Source organism: Leptosomus discolor, chromosome 1 (genome assembly GCF_034619465.1).
Source record: "Leptosomus discolor isolate bLepDis1 chromosome 1, bLepDis1.hap2, whole genome shotgun sequence".
NCBI classification, from domain to species: Eukaryota; Metazoa; Chordata; class Aves; order Leptosomiformes; family Leptosomidae; genus Leptosomus; species Leptosomus discolor.
This window is the reverse complement of record NC_141391.1, coordinates 176904183-176931461: the sequence shown is the minus strand read 5'-3', so window position 1 is coordinate 176931461 and position 27279 is coordinate 176904183. Positions and strand designations below refer to the sequence as shown.

The 27279-nt window shown below is 39.3% G+C and overlaps 1 protein-coding gene across 3 annotated transcripts in view; it reads right to left on the bottom strand.

Annotated features, from left to right (window-relative positions):
• Positions 1-7886: 7886 nt before the first annotated feature.
• Positions 7887-27279, bottom strand: part of NAP1L1 (nucleosome assembly protein 1 like 1) — a 30519-nt gene continuing 11126 nt past the window's right edge. The window contains exons 2-15 of one of the 3 annotated variants that reach the window (XM_086471563.1): positions 24461-24495; positions 23658-23746; positions 21008-21110; positions 17550-17691; positions 17023-17103; positions 16646-16774; positions 16118-16189; positions 15319-15458; positions 13390-13535; positions 13287-13306; positions 11915-12037; positions 10874-10906; positions 10419-10469; positions 7887-8611 (exon numbers count right to left, since the gene is read on the bottom strand). In XM_086471563.1, the coding sequence (XP_086327689.1) occupies positions 8576-8611; positions 10419-10469; positions 10874-10906; positions 11915-12037; positions 13287-13306; positions 13390-13535; positions 15319-15458; positions 16118-16189; positions 16646-16774; positions 17023-17103; positions 17550-17691; positions 21008-21110; positions 23658-23746; positions 24461-24477 (1182 nt within the window). In that variant the 5' untranslated portion in view covers positions 24478-24495 and the 3' untranslated portion in view covers positions 7887-8575. The remainder of the gene's footprint in view (positions 8612-10418; positions 10470-10873; positions 10907-11914; positions 12038-13286; positions 13307-13389; positions 13536-15318; positions 15459-16117; positions 16190-16645; positions 16775-17022; positions 17104-17549; positions 17692-21007; positions 21111-23657; positions 23747-24460; positions 24496-27279) is intronic. The other 2 variants (XM_086471578.1, XM_086471570.1) reach the window with 2 other exon arrangements.

Genomic DNA, 27279 nt, shown 5'->3' with positions numbered 1-27279 from the left:
CCTCCTCGCATGGGCCGGCGGGCCCGGCCGCCTCCGCCCGCAGGGGCTGGGCTCGGGGGGCAGCCGGCACCAGCCGATGACTCTCCGCCCGGCGCCGGCCCCGAGGCGGAGGGCCGGGAGCGCCCCGGCCCGCAGGAAGCGGAGCGGCTGCCGGCCGTACCGCGGCGTGGCGAGCGGCGGCGGGCGCGCTGCCGGTGCGGGCGGCTGTGGCGGCGGGCCTCTCCCTCCCCCCGGCTTTTGAAGGCGCCTTTCCCACCCCAGAGTGACACCCAGCGGAAACGGCGACTCCTCCCGCCGGCCGCGGGGAAGCCCAGCGCCGCCGACGGCACGGCCGCGGTGCGGAGCGGCTGCCCCGCCCGCCCCGCCGAGGTGGGGGCTGCGCTGCCGCCGGCTGCTCGCCTGGCCCGGTCCGGTCCGGCCGCCCCTCGGCTCAGCAGCCCCCCGCAGCGCGGCGGCAAAGCCCGAGCGTGAAGGGGCTGCGGGGAGGGTTTCCCGCCGTGTTTGCTAACACGGGGATTAACCCAGCCCTTCAAGTGCTCCACAGCGCCGGCTGCTTCCACCGGGGTGTTCCAGCAGCGGGGGTTTGGAACTCAGTCTCCCCCCCGGGCAACAGCGGCAAAGGGCCCCCTCCCGCGTGTTTTGGGTTCAAGTCCAATAAAACCGGGGCCAGTTTTGAGCACCACCCCGATATTCAAACGCTCATCGCTCCGTTCCACAGAGGAGGGAGCCTGACACACAGAACCCAGCACCACAGCGTTACCCCCGCGCTCCCGCCTGCGCTGGGGAGAAGCACCTTCTGCCGTACCCGCACCACACATCTTCACTCGCAGCAGCAGGTGCAGTAACCTCTAAAGAAGGCAAGGAGCTAGAACCTCAGTACTCGGAAAGTTTGAAGGCAGATTAGGGGAATAATAAAAAAAAAAATAACCGAACTGGCAAACAACTAGACCATTTCTCGTTATCCTGCTTTGTTGCCATATATTTGCTTACTGTTTGGACACTCCCCTGAGGTTAGCTATTGAACTAATTTGAGTAGAAAAGGGACCTAAGGTTAATATTAAACCATTTATTTTTAAGGCCTTTGGTATTAGATGCAAATCAGAAGCCCACATAACTGAATTTAGCTGACAATGCCAGTGTAAACTGAACAGTAAGTTTCATAGTGTATTTGAAAGCACTTGTTTTTTTAAAACATGTATTTAACATGGCCATTAAAAAAAAACCCTCACAATAAAACTCAGCAGCTAGGAAATAGGTCATCCTGTAGCATAGGTCAGTGGGAGGACACTAGAGGAAAAAATATCAGTATTAATAACAGCTTTTATGTCTGGTAACATTTAAAAAAGGATTTCCTCTTATAATCTTTTCCTCTTGAAGTTCAGAGTTAATTTTGATAAATTGTTGAGATGTAAACCATTAAGGTAATAACAGCGATTAAAATTATTTAGCTGTTTTACCTTTCCTGAGGTAACTGGAAAACACTCAAATCAGTAAAAGGCAACTTGCTAGCCACAAACTGAACAAAAAAAAAAAAGAGGAGATTAATATCTTAAACATCCATTTCTCTAAAGAATAGTCCCTCCTCCTCAGAGCTGAACACATACACTATTGGATACAGTTCATTCTCACAACCACCTTATGCCTGTTTTAACAGGGGCACATGCTAGTTTCCAGGAGATCTGAAAACCACGCACAACTCTCTCGATCTGTAGTTCATTGCCATTCGAACCTGAATTCCCCAGCACAAATATTTGCATCTTCAGCTGCTGGTGCACTTACAAGGGGCCTCACATGCGGCTTGAGCGAGACAACAGAACTCCTGCTTTTTCACCTGATGTGTTGTTCTGCATCTATTTCCTCGCTCCTGATTAAGCGCCTCACATGAGCAGAGACTTAATTTTTAAATTGTCAAACTAAAGCTTAAAACACATTCATCTATACCAAACAACATTAAAATACTGAGTTTATGCAAGACATTGATGTAATTTAGGTAAGACATTGAGCTAAACCCACAGAGGATTAATTTCTAATAATTCACCTGTTCAGTTTTGGTTGCTGCTCCATTGCTGCAAACAGCCCTTCGCTTCCACATAAATGCACTAACCAGTACTATGAAAACTTGCCTTAGACTTAGGAGTCCCACATGTTATTCTGTAACAAGCATTCGAGAACTTTTCCTCCCCAGAACACCATGCTGAAACACTTAAGGACATTAAACAATCTATATCTATGTATTTTAATGTGAGCCTTTTTGCTTGTTCTCAGTGCTAGTAGTAATTTGTAATTAATCAAAGGAAAAAAAGCAAGACTAGTATGGAAGGCCAAAGATTTTGTCAAATATACAGGAGAAAGAGACTAAATTAGTTCTACTTTGGCCTTCCATGGCATAAAGCCCTCCAAAGTGTTGAGTGTCAGGTTTTTAACCCATATCTAAACACTGACAGACATACTCTGCTAATGTATCGACTCACAACAACTATTTATTCCTGGTGAAATTCACCTAAGCATGTGATCAGCAGTAAACATGCAAAACATCCATTCAAACTTGTACTCTGTAAGCCAACAAATCGTAACAGCCATTTAAAATACACTACACATTTGACCAAAACCACCAGGTCAGTCAAAAGCTAAGGGACTAGGGTAAGATGAAGTACTGACAGCTTCATGAGAAAAGAACAAGATAACCCAATTTAATTGTGCAGAACTTGCCACTAGTAAAGGATAGCAAACATAATTTTCCTAGGTGGAAGTCAAAACAACTTCCAGAAGTGTTTCTTACATTAGTTATTTTGGAAAACCACATTCACCACAGTTAAGCACACTACATTATCCCATTGAGATTTTACTGTACTTTCCCTTAAAACATATATTTAAACCACTGCAATGATATTAAATGTTCCACATCCACTACCTTTATCGAAGTTTCACTAAATACCATGCAGGTTCTGCAGCTGTTACTCCTAAAGTATGTGATGTGAGGATGCCTCCTACTGTCAAACCTGACATACTACAACCTGGAAAAACACTGAACCTTGAAAGTCTCTCCATCCAAGATATATTTATTCCTTACTGAATTCTTCTTTTTCCGTGTTCAAAGCTGACACTGGTAACAAATGTTTGGTTGTTAGATAACACTGGTCTCCAATATCATAAGCTACTTAGTCTCAAGTAGTTGAAATTTTGTATGTGTAACTTCAATTAAAGAGTAATTATGGTAAGAGTAATTGAAGTGTTCTTTTTAAACCCTGAGGCAAGTTAAACATTGTTTTGGGAAGCCACTGGGAAAGACTAAAAAGCCCGTAATTTTACTAGTGTTAGCCTGGGTAATGAATCTGCAGACAGCAGCTTGACACCAACTATCAACTATTAGTTTCAAAGGGACACTAAACCTATCCTGAGTGACAACCCTCAGATGTCATCATTTCTCCCGTTACTCAGAAATGGCTAAAACAAAAAAAGCATTAAGAGGGAAGCCTAAAGGAAATATGAGCTGGTCATTGCTAGACAGAAGGAAAACAAGGCAAAAACAATACTCAAGGGTTGAGAACACAAGACAAACAGAGGTGTTACAATATGCAGTTAAAACAATTAGACAGTACGTGGTTACTTCTTGAAGTATTTTCTTGACCTTTACTGTCTCCCAGTAATTTCACTGGAACTTGCTGCTGACGGAACATGAAGCACTGAACATGTGATTTTCTACAAATTACATCTCGCAGACACCTGCACGTACCCCACAGCAAACCAGGCATAAACAGATGGAAAATTTACCATAACTACCAACCACATCGCCCCAGACCCTGGCATTCCTTGTAACCCATGGCAGTACCAAACGAAGAAAACTGTGTGCAATGTACAGACTAGTGGCATTGCAGCTGCTCCAGCCTGGCTCTTCCAAAGTCCATGCACTTCCGAGATAGTTGTCTTCCAAAAATATCAAAAAGCACTTAAAGCACACATTGTAGAGCAAAGCCAGCCTGTAAGAGGGTTTAAAAGTTTCTCAGATTTGACCACCAGCATAAACCCTGCTGCAAGTCCAGAACATACTTCCTGCTTCTCATCACCTGCAGGGTAAAGGTTAAGTTTGTGCAGATACTCACGACACTTGAGCGTATAGAAGCAAAGCTCACAGCAGCTAAGTTCAGGAGCTAACCCCCCTCTGCACCTGCAGAGACAACTCTCATGGTCAACTCTGCACGCTTTAGACACCTGTGAAAACAGGAGCCCTTCTGCCGCACCCCCACACTCCTTGTGCACACACTTCTGGTATACACCAAGCAGACCCAAGTGTGGAATAGCTTCTCTTCTGCTTGTGGTGTGCTCTGTCTTCTCTGCTTTACTCTAATTTTCCTACAAAAGCTGAGACAGGCCACGTATGGAAGATTACCAGGTCGGAGCAGATGTCTAACAGGAGGATTTAAAGAGTGATGAGACAATTCTTGCCCAACGTGCCACACAGACAAACTTCCAACTCCTCTCGATAGCGTACAGAAGAAAGACCTACTATTTCCAGTAGATGGACTTACATTCACTTCAGGTAAGCACGAGCAATGAGAAGTCATTACTTCAACAGCCTCTTGAAAACTTGCAGGGAACCAGTGCATCTCAAACAGAACTAAGTTAAGAAATGAAACCCCTTGTGGTAGCAACAACTCTTCTGACCCATACAATAAAGTCTTGGATTGGAGAAGGCTACACCTGCAGAATAAAGGAGGAAACGCTGTAGAGCTGAGTCTACCTACTCCAACAGCAGTACAGCTCTAGCCCCAACCTAGCAGGCCATCAAGGCCATTACATACAGGAATTATTTCATTATCAGACTGTCCCCTTTGCACTGAGGGGTTCAGCATTTTATTTCCTTAAGACACTGAGTATGTCAGAAAAATCCTCCTCCCCAACACAAGGAATCGGAGAAACAACTGCTGCAAAGACACCTGTGGAAACAGGAAATGTCTGGCAGACATACACAAGTGGACGATTAGCTTAAGTTCCCTATCAATTTCTGAATCAGGTCTACAGCAATGGGCCTTAACACACAGGGAATATTTAAATGCCAGCTTGAGGACAAACATGAACACATTCAACTCCTGCTGTTTTCTATGTTCTGCCGTGCTTTTTCATTTAACAAACAAAAACATGTCAAAGTTAGAATATCTGCTACATAGCTTGGGAAACACCAGTTTCAAGAATCCAACTAAGAATCTGATCTTGTGAAACTACTTAGCTGTAGAAGACATTGGTAAGAAGCATTGCCATGCCTAGTGTTTAAATAACTCAAGGTAACATTTCTAACTGCACCTGACGTTGTCCTTCTCCAGAAAGCAAAACTGAAGAATGCTAAGCTTAAATATGGTCTACTACTTTATTTTAGCATACTGTATTAGTTTGGTTTTTTTTTTTTTACCATTAACAAAGTTACACCAGACAGGCTCTAATCTACACTTGCTTAAACTGTGGAATTACCAAGAAGCATCCCTCCCAGTCAAGCATAAGCTCTGAGCACCCCTCCCTCTCATCCAGTCTCAGTTAATTCTCCTGCCTCTTTCCTCACCAACCCCTTGTTTTTCCTTAAGATAATCCTCTTTTCAATACAGCAACCAAAACTGGACAGAAGACACCATTTACACAGACCTTAAATTTTGGTGCAATACTGCAACAACTGACCAAGAAATGCTATTTCAGTGACACAGTCTCCTAGCCTGAACTTGTAAAAACAATGCAACTTATCTTCCTCAAATACCAAATTAACGGTTTTCTCTACTGCTGGTGTAAATCCATGAGAAGGGAAAAGAATGAGTCACAATACTCCAATCAATGTTGAAAGTTTAATGTTCCTGCTACATACTGCCTTTCAGAATTGCTAAACAGTGTCATTGATCACAAAACTACGTTAAGCACCAAACCAGTTTTCACTTAAGCGATGCCATAAGAACTGGCACCTCAATTTGTATGGTTATATCCTTCCTTTCACTGCAGTCTGGAGAGCACAAGAACTGCTGATTTCAAACTAGTAAGTCAATCTAGAGAAGCTTATCAAAATCTATCAACAGAGATGGATTCATGGCTCTGGATCTTGCAGGCTGCAGGTGAGCTTTGACATCTAACGACTCCACTTTTCAAATACTGTATCCCATTGTATGATATTAATGAGACAACAATAGAAACAAGCCAAATTTCTCAAGAACAGTGACTTCCGAAATTTATTGGACAACTTTTAACAGTGCTTTCTTTTTAAGATACAGGTGCCAGATGCTGTTATTAAAAATGGGCTAGATCTAAGTAAGGACTTCAGATACTTCTCGTCCAAAAGTATGAACCCTAAAGCCCTGTATTAATGACTACTCAAGCTCATAACATACCATGAGTTTGGTCTCTGCATGCCCTGAAGTTTAAGTTAATCCTGCGAGACATTCAGAGAAGAGACCAGGTAATACCCAAACACCTTAGGTTCAGTGCCCCAGAGGATAAGCATATTCTGTCAGGATTTATGTCATCACAAGAACACAACCACATCTACTTTAACTCTCAGCAACTGGAGAATGATGTTAACTTTTCATTACTGTATTTTTCTATGCTATGATCTATGGGTTATCTAAAAAACACCTAAAAGCACAGCTTCAACAGTAGTTTTACATACAGCTATAAATAACAAGAGGTCCTTCTCCCAAATCCATGACTATCTGGAGCGGAGAAAGATGAAGCCTTACAGGGATTCTGAAATTAAGCAACATGGTATTTAAGTCTAAGGAATTAAAAAAAATCAGTTTAGTCAGAGCACACTAAAACTTCTCCCTCACAGGGGGGGCCTGAGGATTCAGAAGGGCACTTGGGATAAGCTTCATTCTGTATTACTTCCCTACCCTCCAGGCAAGAGACATGCTAGAGAAACTCTTCCACCAGCCCCATCCTCATGTGACTGTTGCCTCCTGCTTGCCCTGCTCTTTTCAAACCTTTATGGCTAAGTCAGTGTATCAGTGGCAAGAAGAAAAAAAAAAAAAAAAAGAGTAGCTACTGCAGAAATAGATCCATGGCCAGGCTGGACACTTCCTTCCAACCCTATGGGGATCGTCCTGTCCTTCAAAAAGTTATTTGAGTACTTGATTAGAAGATTAGAACTTCTGTAGTTACGTGAAGGACAGCACTGAGCAGAGTATAGTAGCATCTTACTGAGAAAACTCAAATGGAAGACATCAGTCCATAGTCTCTTCAAGCTGAGTACATTCAAATCCACATGTTATCAAGAGCACCTCCACTGCTAGGCTAGAGACAAGGTTAGGATAAGAAAGATCTTCTAGCCCATATGTTTCAACTGACAATGAACATCCAATATGGAAAAAGTACGAACCAGAACATGTAAATGTAAGCAAGTGAACAGAACATTAGGTGAGGAGAGAGGAATTCCTTGCGGTTCGTTTCCTCCTCTGTAGATGCTGGATACAGTGAGTACAAACTGGAATACAGCTAAGTGTTCTAGCACTCCCGTAGGCTGCAGGGCAGATTTTGTTCAGGACAACCTAGCTAGCTCTGTCTACCCAGACTGGAAATCCCTTCTTGGTTCCAGATTTCATACTAATAACCACTGCCTTAGTCAGGCACTGCAATACCGAAGTCCTTTATCAGATCTAGCCCCACTTCTAAAAACTTGCCTTCTCAAAATGGCAGTGTTGACCAATGACCAAAACACCTAGCTCAGATTCACAAGTATCACACTGCAAGTGGAAAGAATGGAAAGTTTGATCCAACTATTGCGTTTTTAAAATGCCATATAATTTACTTTTCAGTAACTCTCGGCTTTTGTTTCTAGCAAAAGATGAACTGCAGCATGAAAGATATGCCTTACCAGTTTACACATGCAGATACACACATCATAATAAAACAAGACTAGCTTCTGAAAATACTAGGTTTTATTCACACCCCAGTGGTAAACAATAACCTTAATATGATGACTAGGTTTCTTTTGTAGATCACTATGTCACATAAAATACAAAACCCATAGCATAAACAAGCTGACAGTTATGAATGTTTAATGTGGTCTCGTTGGAAATTAAACAAGTTATACTAGTCTTCTCAAGTAGTCAAATTCAAAAATGCATCATCATCTCCTAGTTAGTACAAGTCACTGCCATTTCTATAACAAAGTAATGAAGGCACAGCTAGTGCAAGCAGACTTAAACCCGTTCAGACTACTGGGCTGAAAAAATACTTTGGTTGGTTCTTCAGGAGAGAGTTTTCTCTAAACAAATATTGGTCTCAGTTAACAGTTCTGATAATCTTCACAGCTGCAGTCTAATAGCTACATGACAAAGACTTCACAAGAACCAAACTATGTAGCAATGAATTAACATTCATGCTTTAGGGGATTTACTGCATTCTACATATTGGCAGAAAATTATACTGTTAAAATGCTAGGTAGATTGAACCTACATTTTAAACTGGTTCTTCTGTGTTTGATTTTTTTTTTAACAAATTGGTTACTTAATTCTACCAAGATACAAAACATAAGGCTGTAAGTAACTAATAGTTGTGTTTAGGCTATTACAGTGCAGGTAATCCTCAAGGCCACATACACACTGCTTCACTGCTGCTTGCATTCTGCTGGGTTTTGATCCTTCTGTTGAGAAAAAAGGAAATATCAGTTTACAGGTATCAGTGTTTTAAAAGAACTATTAGTATTGCTAAACATACTTTCTCAAGTTCCAGTATTCAAGGTCTTCCTTCATCTTTTCCCTTAAAGTAATTGCCTAGTATTAGTAATACTGCTGTCTTTGGATGTGGCAGCATCCACAGTGCATTTATTTTGGGCTTTGTTAGTGCATAGCTGTATGATCCAGAACAAAAATCAGTTCAGAACTAAGTGTGGTGGGATACTCTGAAAGACATTAAAACCGGAAAAAGGAGGAGGACAGCTACACATAGTAACAAACAACTCTTATCAGAAAAAGCATCCAGGCCTGCTACAGTTTGAGGCAAAAGGAGCTTCTTGTGGTCAATAACAAGGGCACAGCCTTACTCCAGAAGCCAATGTAGAACAATGCAATGAAACACCAAATCATGGTACGCTCTTCACACTCTGGAAACTTCTTTCACAATAAATTCCAGTTGTTACAAAAGTCTAACATGGACAATTTCTTCTGTTACATTGAAGAGACAACCAACAATCTCTCACAGTAATACAGGAAATTAAGGAAAAGGCTTTTTGGGGGCAGAGTTCAGTCACAAGTTTTACTCCTTGGTCTGGACAGCTGTTCTAGGACCACAGTGCTCTAATAAATTCAGCTGGCTTTCAGCCTGTGATCAGCTTACAACTATTTATGCTTATGTCAATACACTATAGTACCACTACTGTGTCTAGCCCTTTGGCAGCTGCCTCTGAAACCAAGCATACAGTCTTGCCCTTTCTCAGTTCTCTTCAGTCTAGAAAAGCAATCTGAAGTGGTGGAAATATGAAACCCATCTTGCAGCTGTTTAATTCTGATTCCAAAACTTTCTTGAATAGGAAGCAATTTGAATACACTACAGCAGATGAAACATCACCAGCAGGCTGCACACTTTGATTAACAGTTCTATTCCCTACATCTTTTTTAGGTGCAATGCTAAGATTATGTAATTCTCTCAAAAGCACTTTGATTGTCGCTCACGCCATGCCTACTGAGAAATACACTGCTGCCTCGTTTGAAAGTGCAAGCGCACTTCACAGCGGACATTTTTAGTTCACACAGACTTCCATTTTCATGACTGCAACTTTCACCTACCGCCATCAGATGCTTTCAGGTAGCCAAACGTGCCCTTCCCTCAGCCAGGAAAAGCGCTATGAATGGAGTAGCTCACAACCACTTTTCCAGCAAACTGAGCCTGACTAGCGAATAGCCCATCCCATTGAACAAGCTGCCAGTTGCTCTTGGCTGTTCACATTTTAGTACTTGGCTGTAGATGCACTCCCGAACCTTGACTTCCGCTACCTCAAACAATAAAAGACTTGCTACTATCTATACCCCAAGAGTCTCAGTTTTGTACTCTGCTGGGAAAACTTGTTCTAGAGACAGCTTTTCACGAGTCCCCAAAAACTGAATCTGGATTACACCGTTCTCCGCAGGTCCTTGCAACCGTTATAGAACATTTCCATTATTAGCAGCAACTTGTTGCAAGACCAGTCCGTAGAAAAGCAGGCCTGGCTGATTTCTGTGCTCAAAGCCAAAAGTTACTTTTACAAAATGATTCCTGGAGAAAGAACTTTTTAAAAGTTTCTCTACCAATATTAAGTCTGTCAGAACTGAGACTGGAACAGCCTCAGCCAAAACATACTCACCATAGGAACTATTGATTAAATACTCCAATTAAAAAATCAAGATTTAACCTACATAAAATTTTAAGCATGCGTATGCACACACAAGCTTCAAATATTCTTTTTACTTCCTTACTTTTGGGTCATAATCAGGATCATTTTCTTCATCTGCTTCTTCTTCCCCCTCCTGAAAGAAAACACTTGTTTATATTTCTCTAGCTTATCTACAATCAGTTTCTTAAGCCATTTTCCAGAAAATTAAGTTATACTCTCAAATACTTTAATACAATATGCATAACTTAAAGCAGTAATTAGTTTGCCCTCCACGAAGCAAGTCATCTTTTTACATCAGTTGCAACTTAGTTTGTAAGATACCCTTAGGGCTGTCTTCATTTGGTTTGGTTTTGTATTTTGTAGGGTTTTAAAAATATTTAGCCTAGATCCACAAAACAATGCGTCTGTCATATTTTACATTAATAAGTAATACCTAAACTTAGTGTCCAGAGCATTCAAAAAACTAAAGGAACTCTTATTCCAGATGACAAACCACAAGAGGGAAACTATTTAAGTCAAGGCCATTTGTCAGCTTACCTCATCATCTGCCTCCTCACCTTCTTCATCGTACTAGGAGAGAAAATAAATAGCTTTAAGTGTCAAACACAGCCACTTGTGGCTCACATGCAGCCAAGTAACTCAGCAGATGCCAGAGACCACAGCGTACTGTGCTCTAAGAGAGCTTCCTATACACGACATACTTAAAAATGCTTTATGCATCAGCATGAACAATGTTCAACCCCTTAAGCTACCCTCTCGCAGAGAGAACTGTCTACCTTAAGTTCCTTACGTGCAACACTGGAAGAGGCCATTAGTTTGGGACAACCCTTCCGGGCAGCAGGGTGTCTCAAAGCCTAAGGCAATCTGTACAGTCCCTTCCCTCTCCCACCTCCCCTTGCCAAGGCTTTCAACTAAGAGTGACCATTTTACATTCTAAAAATTAATTTTAAGGCAGGACTTCTCAGCCAAATCAAACTGTCCTTTTTTTGAGTGGAGGTAGGGGAGAGAAAGTATTTTACCCATATAAAGTTCTGGGGTTTTGTGGGTTGTTTTTCAAGCCTAGCTCCTTTAAAAGTACTTAATTCAAGCTTTTGCATAACTTGCTTTGAACATCTTGGCATGCTTTGAATGTGCTTATCTACCATTTTCTAAGGAGACTGCCCTCCTGAAACGATCAGGCTTGAATCTCAAGGAACTTGGTAGCCCAGTATCACTGTAAGCACAAAGAACAGGCTGAGCAGCTAGACAGACAGATTTGTTCTCTGGCAGCTCATTATAGTTCTACCAAAGTATTGGGTACACCACCCTAGGAACATTTTATACACAAAATTCTACTCAATACATCCTCTAAAATGTTCAGCTTCTACCACCACTTTTGCCACAAAACTCTGAAGTCATTACTTCAAAGATTATTTACTTTTGGGCTGCTCTTTACCGAACACTCTAGGAAGCTCAGCAGGAAGTAACGTTGATACATCCCATTCTAAGGATACCAACACTGTAAATCAGAAGTTACCCCAAGTCTTTAAGCAGCATTATTTCGAAGTTTTTAGTGTTTCAAAAGAACGTTATACTTACATCATCATCATCGTCTTCAATAGCTTCTCCTGTGAAGTACAATACTGATCGGGGGACTATACGTTCACGCAAGAAATGACCTATTTCAAAGTCTGCAGCAAGGATTGCCTCAGCATCATCATCCTGCATAAAACAACATTATTTCCTAAACCATATGCTGATAACTGCTTTTGACACAAAAACACAAGTTGCACAAAGTTCCACTTTGTTGTGTCCAGATTTATATAAATCCCAGGTGCTGACTCTTTTGCTTCAGGACTTGCTCCATAGAATTGAAATTGCGGAGCCAAGTTTTACACTTTGAACAGCCTACCTATATTATGTGGTGGGGGGTTGCTTCTTCAGTAAGCTTAATTACACAAAATTCTGGAGTTTAAGCTTTATTCTTCCCCCACCCCCAACTTGCTTTTGTTTTAAGTAGAAATACTGTTTAATACCTCCCATAGACTTTAAGTTGGAGTCCACAATACCCTTAAGAACCAAACACTAGCCAGGTGAGCCTATCTAATCAAAGATTTCTACAAGCTACTTCTGATTCCTACAGTGCATCTCCTCCATGATTCCCACTAAGCCACTGTGAAGCACCCGAATGCCTAAAAACGTTCTCTGATCCAGTCCCAGGTTTTCACTCCTTTTGTTTACTTGCCAGTATTTTGCTGTCTCCCATCTGAGAAGTTATCTTCAATTCAAAATGCTTCTTTTTTTTTTAACACTATGAACATACACCTCTGTCTGTGACAACTGAAGTTTTAACAGCACGCTTCTGGAGGCTTTAATCAGATTTCTCACTCAAGCTGCATAATGCATTCAGCACTATTAAGCTTTTGAGGCAGTTTTTCTCCTTACAAAAACACGTTTTATGGCCACAGAGCTTTCTATTAGTGAGCACACCAAAGAGTGGGCTCTTGCAGTTTTCTATTCTTGTTTTATTATCTTCCCCAAAAGCTAATAGCCTGGGAATTTTTTAACAGCATAAAATACAAACCAGATACATACAGCCATTAAAGAAGATCAGCCAAACCATGCCCAAAGGGAGAAACTTAGACACTACCCATTAGACCAAGGACTAATAACAAAGATCACTACATTTGTACAACTGTTAACAATTCACAAGGTAGCTTTCAGGAAGGAAAAGTTGCTAAAGTTTACTAAACTGAACTCTACCATCCAACTCAACAAATACTCCTAATAAAGAAAACTCAAATACATACCATCCATCAGAAGTATTCTCAGTCAAATACAGAGACAGTTAAAGCTGAAGCTGTTTAACAAATTCCCAAACAATTTCAACAAGCACTTTTTTATATAAATGCATGAGTTTTTCTACTGGCATTTTCCCCTCCACCTCCATAATTTAAGTAAGCCAACTTACCACGTCTCCACTTTCGGGAACTGTAGGAAAACAGAGAAGAAACAAGTGAGGGAGGTACATACTACATTTAAAGTTAACACAGGTAAACTAATGTTCAGTTTACCTTCAGGAGGACTAAAGAAGTTGAAGAAAGAATCATTGGAAACAGTTTTTGTCACTGTTCTAACTGTTCCACGACCCTTATGTTTCTGCTTCTTCTTAATGGTTTTCAAAGTAACATTCTTTCCTTTTTTCCAGTCTATTTGGCAACTGAAGAGGAAAGAAAAAGAACAGAAACCAGCTTCAGCTTAAATACCATTCCACTTGTTGCAGGTACCTACAGAGACTATCACAACTGCAAGTGAATATAAAATATTCAGACAGTATTTCTTCACTGTTATCTTTTCATTCATTTATATGTTGAGAACAAGAGTAACAGGTTCATTTCAGGATTGGTGTGTTTTCATCCAAAAGCTTCTCCTTCCCCACCCAATCTCTGACATGCTGTTTTTCATTAGCTACCAAGTTCTACCTAGTTTCCTATGAAAGAATAGCATTACACCAGTTTGAAAGCTACCAATCCATCATAAAGTAACATCGTATTTGGGCATATTAGTAATATGCCAAGGTTTACCACACCCATCATCGTAATCAATAAATCCTTAAAATAAGGCATCAAGCAGGTGTGTAATTTTTTGGTTGGTTTAGTTGTTTGGTTTGTGGAGTTTTTGCTCTTTTGTTTTGTCTCTTTCGGGTTTTTTTTGTTGGTTGGTTTTTACTGTTTTAACTCTATCCTGCTTACAGAGCAAAATGATGCCCACAGGCTCGTCTCACACTCACAAGGAAGTCTGGGGACATATAAATGAAGAAGTCAGATCAATAAGACCATCTGCATTTGCAGAAGTTTCTGATTAGATTCCTTCAAAGACTCTCAAAGGAAGTGGGTGAGTTGTTTTGGGATAAGAGGCTGTCTTAGTTAAAACACAAAACAAGGACTAGGAATAAATCATTTTCACAAAAAAATCTTACAGCAACCTCTGCCAGGATTTATGCTTTTCAAAAACAGTCCACATTGAGGAAGACCAAACAGTTTGACCAAAGCTGCTTGAGCCCTTAAGACTAAATCTTACAGGACAACTGCAGGAATGTGTTACGTTAAGTGACTGGGAAAAGAAGTGGTAAACAGAAGTCAATTATCGGTAACTACAGATTAATATATGGGTAAAACCAACCCTGCCTATGCAGTGCTAGCCTCTACATTAGTCGTTATCACTCAGAAGAGCAGTCAGAACATTAGAGAGACATTAACACAACAGCAACTGAACAGGCCATGATGCATAGAGCCCTGATGTACCCATAAGGCTAGTTAGGTACAACTCAGGTTTCTCCCATCCTTCTGTTCACAACAAAAGGGACATGTGCAGAATAAAGAGATTATTTAGTGTGAGGAATAACAGCTAATTTAGAACAAAAGAAATCACCGAGAAAGGAGTGTGACAGCTCTTTAAAATCACAAGGAATCTGGAGTTAACATGAGATGACTGTTTGCTAATTCTCAAACAGATCAACTGAAAGACACTCAGAGGCAAACTTTCAACACTTATAAAACAAAACGGACAACTGCAATATAGAAAGTAAAAGTGGAATATACTTCCCCAAATGTTGCGTGTCAAACACAAAAAGATTAAAAGTGATCAAATAAATTTGGAAAAAAAAAAGAAGCTATCAAGGCCTACAAAAAGATACCACCACCCACTTTCCAATTCAGCTTTAGTGACTGCAGAACAGTATTTCTAGATAAATACTGATTAGATTTTTTATTTATATGCACATATATTATATATACACACACTTATAAATTATATAAAATATAGATTTATCATATTGAAGTTACTGAAAAAATCCACTAAAACACTTAAGTTGAACCCAACTGTTTACAAATTTTTAGGTAGTAGTATCTTTTCCAGCACCTTCCCAAGATGCTGTAAGTCTAGTTGGATAACACTAAAGAAGAAACTGTTACATTGCCTTAAAGCTATTTATTAGCACTTACCCTGTACAACCCATGATTTCCGGTCCATCAAAGGAGAAGGGATCAGAATCATCTGGCTCTGACCTCATTCTATATGTCTTTGTCAATATTTCATTTGTGAAGTAGTCATTTGGTTCAAAATGAAATTCTAATGTGAAACTCTTAAAAAGAATTGCAGAGCAACAACTTCAGCGATTTAGCAACACATAACTAACCTCTAAATACCTAAAATCCAAACCCAAAAAAATTCACATAAAACAGAATATACCCATCTTCTCCAATACTGAAATGGTGCACATACTTAACTTATTCTAGAACTTGCTGCCCAAGCTGTACAAGAAATCTTCAAATGTTTTCATTTACTATGTTGCTGATCTGCTTTTTAGCTAATATACTGTTTGCAGTAATGACATGAGATCTTCCTGTGCACAGTTTTCGTGGTGCTAACATACAGAGAGAACTTCTAAATTTAAAATATTAAAAGTTAGCAAGCTATCCGATTTCCGGCAAGGAAATTATATCCAATTATAACAGTTACACAAAAAGTACCTGAAGGTATCAAAATTCAAAGGTGAAACTTAGTCTTCAGATATTAAGGCCAAGTTATTAACTCATCAGAATTTCAAGGTTAAATTAAATTCATTCATATGGTACTGCAAGACTATTACTAGTCCTTGTACTGTTTTTCAGAAGACAAGCAGCAGCTACGTATTTCTCATGCCTGCTGTAAGACAACTGGCTAATCACAGACCATGCTACTAATACACAAATAAGTCTTAAGGTAACACAAAAGTAATCTTGTTTAATAGGTTAAACTAACCATGGGCTGTCCAACTTCTGAAATTTTCACTTTTATATCTTTTAAGTGTTTCAGGATGGGTTCATCATGTTCCTGTAAAGAAAACAGTTTATTCAGTTTTCATAATATTAAATTGTACACAGATTTAAGATCCTGCAGAGATAAAAGGCATATTTAGAACGAGTTTTACATAGGACAAGAACCTTGTTACAGCACTGAAACATTTTCACGAACGTGACCAGCAGATGGCAACAATGGCTGTACAGAGTTTCCACTGCAGTACACAACCCAAGCCCATGCAAACACCAAGTACAGTTTTTAGCAGTATCTAATGCACATCTCACACACACTCCTGTAAGCACAGAAAGTGTATTAGTAAGGCAAAATAAGTGCTGTCAGTTGAATAACGTACCAGAGAGAACACCTAAGTACTTGCTCCATTTTTGCTCTCCAACAGACACAGCAAGTAACACACTGTTTCTACTCCTTTCTCAAAGACACTTGGCTTAAGTATCAACACAACTTTAAACAAGCCTGGACCACACCTACCTGAACCATATCACTGAGCAAGTCCACGTTCTTGAACACTGTCAGCCAAAATTCAGGAATTCCTTTAGGGTCATCTTTTTCTTCATCTTTTTTTTCTTCTTCAAGCTTGGCTTTCTCTTTCATTTCCTCCTTGATAGAATAAAAATATTAGTCTTTCTTAGTTTTAAGAGTGCCCACAAGGTTCATTAACAGTCTTATATTGGTACCAGTACAGATTGAGTTTCAAGTGCACACTGTAAGCAATCAGGAATTATCATTATTATAAGCAAGTAATCATTATCCACCCAATTTTTTTTTTTTTAGACCTTAGTTACCGTATTGAATCTTGTTTCATGCTAAAACTTGATACATTGATAACAACCAGTTAAGTTACTCACTGAAATTTCTTCTTCAACATCTGCTTTCCATTCACATTCCTCCTCTGTAGGTTCATAAATTGCATTGATGATTTCACTTCGCTGGAAGATTAAACAAAGAATGTTTTCACACTTCCTAGTCATTGCAACCAGCAATGCTGTAACCAATAAATTCCTAATCCTAAAGTTACACAATTAGTAATACATTAACTATTTATCAAAACGTTTTCTTCTGGCCCTAAAAGGCGACTCAGCAGTTACAAGCTTTTCAACATAGTAAAATATGTACCAAAGTTCCAGAAAGGTTACCGTACCATTTAACAAGATGAGGCCTGGGATACTGAAGTGATTTGGATAACCATGGAACAGACTGAACCTTTCTCCCCCTTAATCTTAGTCGATATTCACATGGATGGTAAAATTTTATCAGTTTAATTGAATGGGCAACATATGAGACCAAAGTTACTCAGAAGCATAAGCTTTCAGTTTATATTCCCTTCTATTTTAGCTAAAGCTTTTAAATACAAACGAGATTAGCATTAAAATACCTTGTCGAATAAGGGCTGATAGACAGCAGCATACTTCCTTTCCAGCTCATGAACTTCCTCATAGAACTTTGCTTCTATATGTGCACATTGAACTTGAAGGTTCTTGAGAGCATTCACACGTCTTTTAACAACTTTAGGCAAGCTGAAAAGTTCAGTGACAGAACTGTTACTAACACTGCATTCTAAGCACATATTGACCCCTCCTTAACCAGTCCCCTTGCAAGTGAACCAACTTCCACCAATGCAGATTTTACACTCTATTTTAAGCTTTAGAAAGCTGTACAAATCAAAACTATGACCCACTGCACCATGCAGACTGAAACTGTTAGCACAGGCTCTTAAACTGAGGCTTACAACTTCAGTTAGAACCAGAGTATTCCAAACACCTGGGTCAATCACGAGACAAACTTGTGCAATAAAACTTCACACTAAAAGAGTTTTACATTATCAATGAGCAGCATAGTAAAATCATACAATTGAGCATAATTAACGTCTTTTCGCTAATTGGCTTGTTTTATGAAAGAAAGTTCAAGACAATTGAGTTACTCTTCACTAAGGAAGTTAATCTTCAAAATTCACATTTTTGTTTCATTGAGGAAAGTAACTGGTACTACTGTCTTAACATACTGTCACTCCAGAAGTGAGCCAGAACTGTTTTACTAAATGAGCCACTGTACTATACATGTGAAAAAGGAAAGCAACTAATGCAATCCTCAACATGAACACTTATCAGCCACGACTCTTTAATACTAGCTTCACTCCAGTAAACTATGCTGACACAGAGTTACTGTTAGCACAGAAAGTTACCTACATCAAGGCTACTGGTGAGATTCATGGGGTAGATTGCTGACAGCCTCCACTGCCTGTGAGACAGGCCAAACCCCAGCACATGGCTACGGAAGATTACTATGTTAACTTCCCGTATTTATTCTGTTGAAGTGGTTGTGCCATGTTATTTAGAATACAGCAGCAAACAACTGGTTTTAACTGTTAGGACCAGCTTCAGGTGAAACGAAGTAAGCACGAATGTACTAGCTTGGTTAAACACTGAAGGTTCATATTAATTAATAAAGCTATCTTACCCCTATTAGGTAGGACAAGCACCTGTTCCAGCAACCTTGTTCACTTTAAAATGCAGAACCCTTCCCTTCCAACTGCTTTATGCTCATCATAAATATACTATTTCTGGTTACTAAGATAATACATGTATTGCCATTAAATCCAATTTCCCTTAACCTTCCAATTTGGGTAAAAGTACATCTGCTACACAAACTACCAAAACCAATTAAATTTAGTCATGTATGCTCATAAAGGGTTGGTAACATTCTTGTTACTCTTGACATTTTTCCAGAAGTTAGTAAGTTAATTATTTGCTGTAATTTTATCTTCAAGTACAATATCAGAACTAACAGCAACTTAAGTAGCAAGTCCAGTTAGTTCAAGAAAAAGTGTTAAGGAAGAAAATTAATATGACCACACAGATAAGTCATACAGCAATCGCCCACTTAATGCCACACACATATACCTAAACTAAAAGTACTGGTCCTAGCAATTGCATACAAAGCACTACAACACTTCTAAGAGGTAGTGCCACACATGCAGCATGTCCAACTCTGTCCGGTACGTCAGTGTAAAGATTTTAGAACCATGGAATCACAGAATAGTTTGGGTTGGAAGGGACCTTTAAAGGCCACTCAGTCCAACCCCCCCTGCAGTGAGCAGGGACATCTTTAGCTACAGCAGGTTGCTCAGAGCCACTTTATTAGAGAATCCAGAATCTTTTGCATGTGTCAAAGCTACATTTCATTACAGTCCATGGCAACTAGTTCAAACTTCACAATGTGTACATCCACCACCTCTTTAAACTCTGCACTTTTAAAAAAAGAAATGTAGTTTCATGACAGAGACAGCTCTTACAAAATAAGTCTCAACTGGACTGCACAGGTACAACAGTGGCAAGTAAAACCTGTTGCTCCGAACTCAAGGCACCAGCAAATGTTACGATCACACAAGAATACAACCTCCTGTGAGCAGCTGAGGGAAATTCTACTCTATGAAAGTAAGTTTCATGAAAACTATGGTGGCCCAACACAGGTGAAGAGGTAAGTTATTGGATAGTTGCCAAGCAATTAGCAGATTCTAAGCCTGAGCAGACAGATGTTTTCCTGAAACCTGTTTAGTTTCCTGCCAGCTTATGCATCTAGTTCCTTAACAGCCCATATAACAGGCTTTTAGGATCCCAGATTCCTGCTGACTTCTGTGCCATCTCAGTGTCTAGACTCTTAAATAATCTCAAAATAATACTTGGGAAGACATGTAAGAGGCACCTGTAAAGCATGGTTAAGTCAGCATGCATATGTTGAGAAAGGGCAGACTTAAGTTACACACATTTTCCAGTTATTTTCATATTGCAAGCTAGGTAAGCATTTGGTACAACAGCAAAGTTGCAGTGCTTTTGTGGTAGAGAATGCACTACTGTACTTGGAGCTGATGAAGAAACGGTACAGTGTCTTAGAGAGCAGCTGACTAGAAGAATGCCATGTAAATCAGTGTTACCACTTTTGTTCACTTCTTAGATCAAGGACCTGAAAGATTAGTAGAGGTTAATTAACATCTGTTGAAAAACAGAAGAAAAATATTGGGTATAGAAAGCCTGTAGTGTACAGTATCTTGAAGAGAAAGAACCTGGGTACTCTAACACCATGCTCTTTCTTGGGCCAGTATTTATTGGTGAAGGCTGTTAGTTACATGGGCTTTTCTTCCATGCTATCATCTATAGCAGGAAAGTGGTTTGAGTAGGAGTAACAGCAGCAGCAATGCCTGTTACTCAGTAGCTGCCCCAGTTCAAGTCAATAGCAATGTAGGACGCTAACACAGCAAGACAGCTGTATGCTTTACAACTCCTGTGGATGTGGTGAACTGTTCATACACAATCAGAAATTACATAAGAGAGCGAGAAAATTCCGTTGACGCAGATCAAGAGGATTTTAGCAAGTGATTGTTGCAAGTTTTGATACCTAAGGAGACCACATGAAGTACTGATACAACACTCCCAGTTTTACGAGCTATTAGTTATACCCTAAACAAACAAAAAAAAATACTATATTAAAGACACTAGGTCTCCAAGCATTTGTCCATCTTAAGATAACTGACGTTCCACGATTAAGGCAAAGCTACAAAAGACATTCCAAGCAGCAGGAAAGCATCTTTTTTAAAGTGTGCCATATTGTAACTGCAAGGGACAGGGTCAGCCACTGTAAATATTTTAGCATTCTTTTCTTCATAAAAGTCCAAATAAAAGCTCTTTTAATTCTGAGATGCACTACAGACAGACTGTATTAGTTTTTCTGCAATCTAAGCAGCACAGTGGTTTATGACTATTAATGCTACAGACAATACTGTTCAAAAAGCAAGAGAACCACTTATACCACTCTGCTTATACTGAACAAATACTGTACCTTTCTATATATCCTGTAGATGTTCCCACCAGACCATCAAGTCTCTCCTGAAGGGCTGCAAGAATCTGAGGATTCTGCATCATCTGCACGGTCAGCTGCCGAGCTAAGTTAAAAGAAGTACATAAGTGCAAAGTGCATCTTTTAGACTAAACTTGAAAGAAAAGTTACTTAAATACCATAAAGGAGCAGTAAGTTTACTATATATACACACACTTGTAAAAAGAAACATAAGCAAAGAAATATTTCAAACACCTCTCCATTTTGGAAGCATGGATCAAATCCATCTTATTCTGAAGGTTAAAACAGCACCTGGATTAAAATGGCCACTATTCAGCAAGGTAAGCTTTTTTGTTAAAAGGGAAGGTTTTATATGATGCTCCCAAAAGTATCAGTTTTGCCTTGACTGCCTTTATTTTGAACCCATTAAGGAAAGGTAGAAGAATTTGTGCTTTTACTTCAAGAAAGCGATAAAAACTGGAATTGGGACTTTCATTCCTTTGTAGGCAAATGGAAAGAAACAAGGCAGTTTCAGACTTAGATTTGTAAAGCAGTTTTAAATCTATGTTTACCTATTTTTTCCCGCAAAACAATAAATCATTCATTAGAATAGTCTCACACATTATTGACTAGAGAGTATCAGTACTAGGTCCTTGAAGTCTATCATGTACATCATCTTTAGAATGCACTTTGTCCAAACAGGCAACCTGTTTCAAACTACAAGGTGAAAGTACATTTTAAAAACCTACAAGTTCACAGCCTGTGTTCTCATTATCCATATTAGTATCAACCCGTTTACTTCTGCTCAAAATCTGTGCCTCAACCCACAGAAATGAATTTCACAACTTCATATTTTTTTAAGAATTTATGATCAGTTTTTAAGTAAACTGTTTTACCTTCTTCCTCCTATCCTCAACATCTACACACAGGCAAACAAGTACTTTGCATTCCTTACAAGCTACTAGGTTTATATAGCATTCTTCTGACACCATCAAATTAGAGTGAATCTTTTGAATCCTTCCCGATACACAAAGCTTCTGGAAATGGCATACCATTTCCCATTTCTATGCCCTTCACTCGGGTAACCACACATGAATATTCTCTTCCACTTTTACGTCCCAGCACTGAAATTACACACTGAAAAGTTAAGTTTCAATTGACATCCAAAAAAAGCAGTCTTGTTTCTCCATAATGACTGCAATCAGTTTATATTTTGGCAGCAGAAGCTGTAATTACTTCTTAATGGTACTATCTCGCATTAGTGAGCACTACGCCTCTTGCCAAGGTATCTAGTTTTCTCTCGTCTTACTATTCGTTAGTCTTTCCTGTACACTTGAAAACCTACCCAGTTGTGCCATTTGAGTGTGATGACAATTATTCTTTAACACCAAATCAGCATACACATCACACACACGGTATGCTAATGCCACCAGCCACATCCCCTGACACTGAAATCCAACCATATTCTGTTTTGCAAGTTCTTGGATCCACGAACACTATATTTCCTCAAAGAGGTTTTTTTCCTAAAAGCATGAGTGCTTACTCAGTGTCCACAGAAAAACCTCTGACATTTAAAAATGGAATTATCTAGATTTAAAAAAAAAGTAAATCAGTAAAACCTAAGGAAAAGTGCATGAAAATAATACTAGAAAACTAGACAAGCAAGAGCTACAGATGAAACAGAACTGCTTAACACTGTCAAATTTCCCTAGTACTGAAACATGTTTTTGGTTTATAAAATCCAATTTCCCTCCAAGACTCCTATAGTGTAATTTCCCCTCAGATCCCCATCTACAATAGCTGGGATTAATCACTAAAAATACACATTATTCACTTCTAGGTTCCTTTGGGACACCTGAATACTTACCATTTCATTATTGTAAGCTGTTCTTCAGCTGACCAGTGTGTTCCCCAGCATTTTGCAATCCAGTTTTGAAAACACTTTTTTCAATAGATATAGCAAAACCTCTACCATCATCTTGAACAAAATTATGCTACTTTAGTGTTATTATTCTGTTCAAGCAATCACATAATGTGGCACTATCAGCAGTCCATTTTATTGCAGAGATTGATTATTACTTCTCTTTTGGCTACTTGCTCTTCAGATTCTATCTGTGCCCCCAGTCTTTAACTACAAAGCATGAGTAAGACTGTTCAGAGACAAAAAAAGTATTCTGACACATGTTCAGGTGGTTTTGTTGAGGAAAAAAAAAAGGATTCATTGATCTTAAGAGTGACAACACTAAGCATGATTCTTCTTCTGTTCACAATCAAACAACTCAGCAACTGATCAAAAAAATGACACACATATACATATATGCACTTGATTATTTTTTTTACCCAAAGCTTCACATTTTAAAAGCTTTTAACTGTTGTTTGTTTTGAAAGCTAGTCACATACACACAATAATCCCTCCTTTTCCAATTATGCAACCTTACAGGTGGGCCAGCACTGCTTGAACTAGTACTAATCATGAATGAGTGACTGCAGACAACTAATAAAAAAAACAATCCTTGCTTCAGAATTTAAATACAGTTGTGCATCAGCAGTTATGTTTTACCATTTCCTATTATTTTAAGCAGTAAAATCCTTTTAACACATTAATTAGAAAGCATGTATGCAACTGCTTAGAAATCCTTGTTTTCAACATTACCTTTGCTGTTGGCATCTTCACCAGTTTCTTCTTCTTCTACTTCTTCAACATCTTCCATATCCTGTTGATCGAGTTCAGACTGTTCTTTGCTATTACGAATATTCAATAACAGGATCAAGAAGTTAATTTTATAAAATACTATAATGAGCTTAAAGAGATCAACTTAGAGATCATGTGGGTAGAAGCAAACTGTTGCATCAGTTTTGATCTACAACAAACTAGAAGTCTTAATAGCCAAACAAAGCCAATTTTGTCTTCACAGCTGCAAGTTTCCCAACCAACAATCTCTGACAAGTTCAAAGAACTAGTAGCTTCCCAGAATTTAAGTTTCCTTTTTACAAAAGAATTCCTTCAGCTTCTGTTCACATCAACAAGTCAAAGCCTCCTTCTGCTCTACACATCCTCCTTGTTAAGATGTGCAGGCCTTCAGAACAGAGTAGGTTCACTTAAACTATACTTCAAATGCCACAAAATATGATCATTTAAAGTATAGGGAAAAAATTACAAACAGTGAAACAATAGTAATGGGCAGCACTACTGTTTTTTCCCCTCCAGAATTCCAACTAACATAGTAAGTTGACTGGTGCCTTGTCCCAGTTTTAGGTTTAGTTGCAATTAAGATCCCAAACCCATTTGGTCAGGAGCAACTCAAGCTTTTCTCCTACATGCTATAACCCTCACATCTTCCCGCAGTGCCAAGATCATTACCTAGACCCTGTCTATCAAGTGTCTGGAGATCACAGCCATCTGAAGTACAGCATGGGACATGGTCAGAGCCTCAGTAACCTACAGATTTTACTTACTTGTCTATGTCTGCCATTCTCCTAGATTTCAAACCCTAGAGGAAAAAACCAAAAATGTAAGAACAGCAGCATTAGACTTCACTTACAAGGTCTCAGGCAAGTGCCATAATACTAAAAAGGAAAGAGACACAAACCATGTCAGCTTTAAGAAACAGGATAAATATATATTATAGCCTGAAAAGCAGCATACCTCCCATGCGTTTTTTGAGCTCTCACTCTAAAGCACACAGAAATACTGAAAAACTTTCTTCTTGTTTAGAACCAACAGATCTACTCACATGAATCCAAGTACAGCAAAATGCCATGTTGCATTTTGTATCACAGGACTGTACTAACATCACAGATTCAAAGCTAGTCCTGTCTAAGTATAAAATCAAAATACAGAAGATACTTATAGCTAAATCAGTGTCTTTTAATACTAAAGACACCTTTTTGTTAATTTACTTTTAATCCCAATGTTACAAAACCCATCCAAGTAGTTCACTGGCACACCCAGAGAACTGCAACATTTTTAAAAAAAACTGATGCCAGGTGTCAAGCTATTTAACATGACTAATTTCCACGTCCTGAATGATCAGAAATTTCTTAAATATCTCAGTATCATCATAAACACATTCCAGACACAGTAACCAGAAACCTATGTTGAGACTACCACAAAGCTTGCATACCATGAAGCACCTATGCTCTCAAACGTACAAGATGAATAACATTTTCCACCAGCAAAACAGTACTTAGGAGTCTAGTCTCCAAAAAGAGTGTTTCGGGTAACTTGAAGTCAGAACCAACATTGCACACAAAAAACCACTGTCCCATTACTGCTGTCTTAGGTCAAATGGTTGAGGAGACACCAAGCACCACAAATAATCCACTGACCCAGGAAGCATGGAAACCACCGCTTCAGAGTCCCCATTTCAGCTGCTGTCCAGTAACTCTCTAAACAAATTCAAGTTTCTTTCAGGAAGTTCAACTCCTTATAATGTGTTCCAATGAGAAATTTAGTCAAAACATTGGAGGTGTGTCCCAGAAAAAATGACAGTTGCATTTGATCTGTCCGAAGCGCATAACAAGAGCACAATCCCAGTAAAATCAGGACATTAATGGCTACTATGAAGGGACATGCTTGAATCTAATCTTCCAAATTTAACACCTATATTCTTTGTAGATATAATCAAAATATATTTTTCTGGTGTCATAACTACTTCCCAATAATGACATAGGAAGAAGGTATCTGATGTCTTCATTTAGGACCACAGCTTTACAGTGCCAATAAAGTATTCAGAGGACTGTACACAATCAAAATGGCTCAGTTACTCAGTATGCGGGAACCAACTACTTGTCAATCTATTTCAGAAAAATAATACAGTATTTTCTATCTAATAGAATGGCAGGACTACTGTAAACAAAGGACATCTAACAATTCTGTAAGAAATCAAAGAGTTCCAGTAACATTTTTGACTCATTTTAAGTTTCTCAAAATTCAGATCACATTTGCCCGTCTTGTAACTTCAGGTTTACACACAGATGCAACCTGCCTATGTACCAATTCCAAAGAACCTCCTTTGAATACTGTTCTCAAAAGACAGCATGGACTGAAGACCTACAGAAACTGAAAATATACTACAACTCATTTAGATGTCTCTATTTCTTGAGCAACTTAATTAGCATTATTCTGATTTGCAAGAGATTTTATCCATGCAAAATATACAACTTTTTTCATACACATTTCCTCTCAAGTTATTCTTCATGCAGAGCCTTTCCAAGGAAACTGATAGAATCACTGTGCAGAAGAACACAAGATGCACAGTTTACCTGCCTTCCACACATTTTTATGCAAATGTGACAGCAATCACACTCACAAACTATTGCTCCTTGCAGAGACCAACATTTCCTCCCTCCGTTCTCCCCATTAAATTCCATAAAGCTAGAGACAATTCTTTCAAAGTTGTGACCAGTGAAAACACAAACCCTGTGGTCTCACCAAGCCAGTGGGCTAGATGAAACAGCAGCTGAAACATCTTAGGTACAGGTTTGCTGATCATTTAAACTTTTTTTTTTCCCTAAATGAGGACATGAGATTGGTATGACCAAGTCATGCCTAAAAAGTGTAAGTATCCATCCCATCTCCAACACTGGCCATTAGCAGATGCTGAGAAAAAAAGCAATGACACAGCAAGAATTCTCTCAGAAACTTCCAGCTTTCAATCACATTCAGAAAGAAACACGCTGGCTCAGGAAGTGCAGGTATTTGACATCATCATTATAAATTTTTATTTCATACACTTGTCCTGATCTTCCCTGAAACCATGCAGGTAAGTTGATGCTATCACTCAAGTACCAAAGCACTAAAATCCTGTTTGAGTTGCAACAATCACCTCAGAGATCATAACGAAGTCAGATTTTTTCCATACCGGGCAACGGTGCAGCAGAGGAAGTTTCAGCAGCAGACCTTGTGATGTTGAATTCCTCAGTGAGCCCCTATTTTCACCATTCTGAACAACGACCCCTCATCAGCAACCTTCACCCTTCACTGTTCACCCCTCCTTCCAAGACCACTTATGACCATGCTGAAGGTATTCACCTCATCACAGCAGCCTGTGGAAGTCCAGCATCTGCCTCCCCTCATCACAAGGGGCAGTTACTCACCCTCTGCTTTCTGGCTTTTAAACAATCCATGGAAGCACTGTGCGTTTTCTAACTATGGCCCAGTTTACTCAAAGACTTTGAATAACACTCTTCAAAGATTTTTTTGGAAATTAAAATAGACTGTATCAAGCAGCTGTCAACTTCAGAGCCTCCCTCCGGTGTGTTTCTATCTGCCT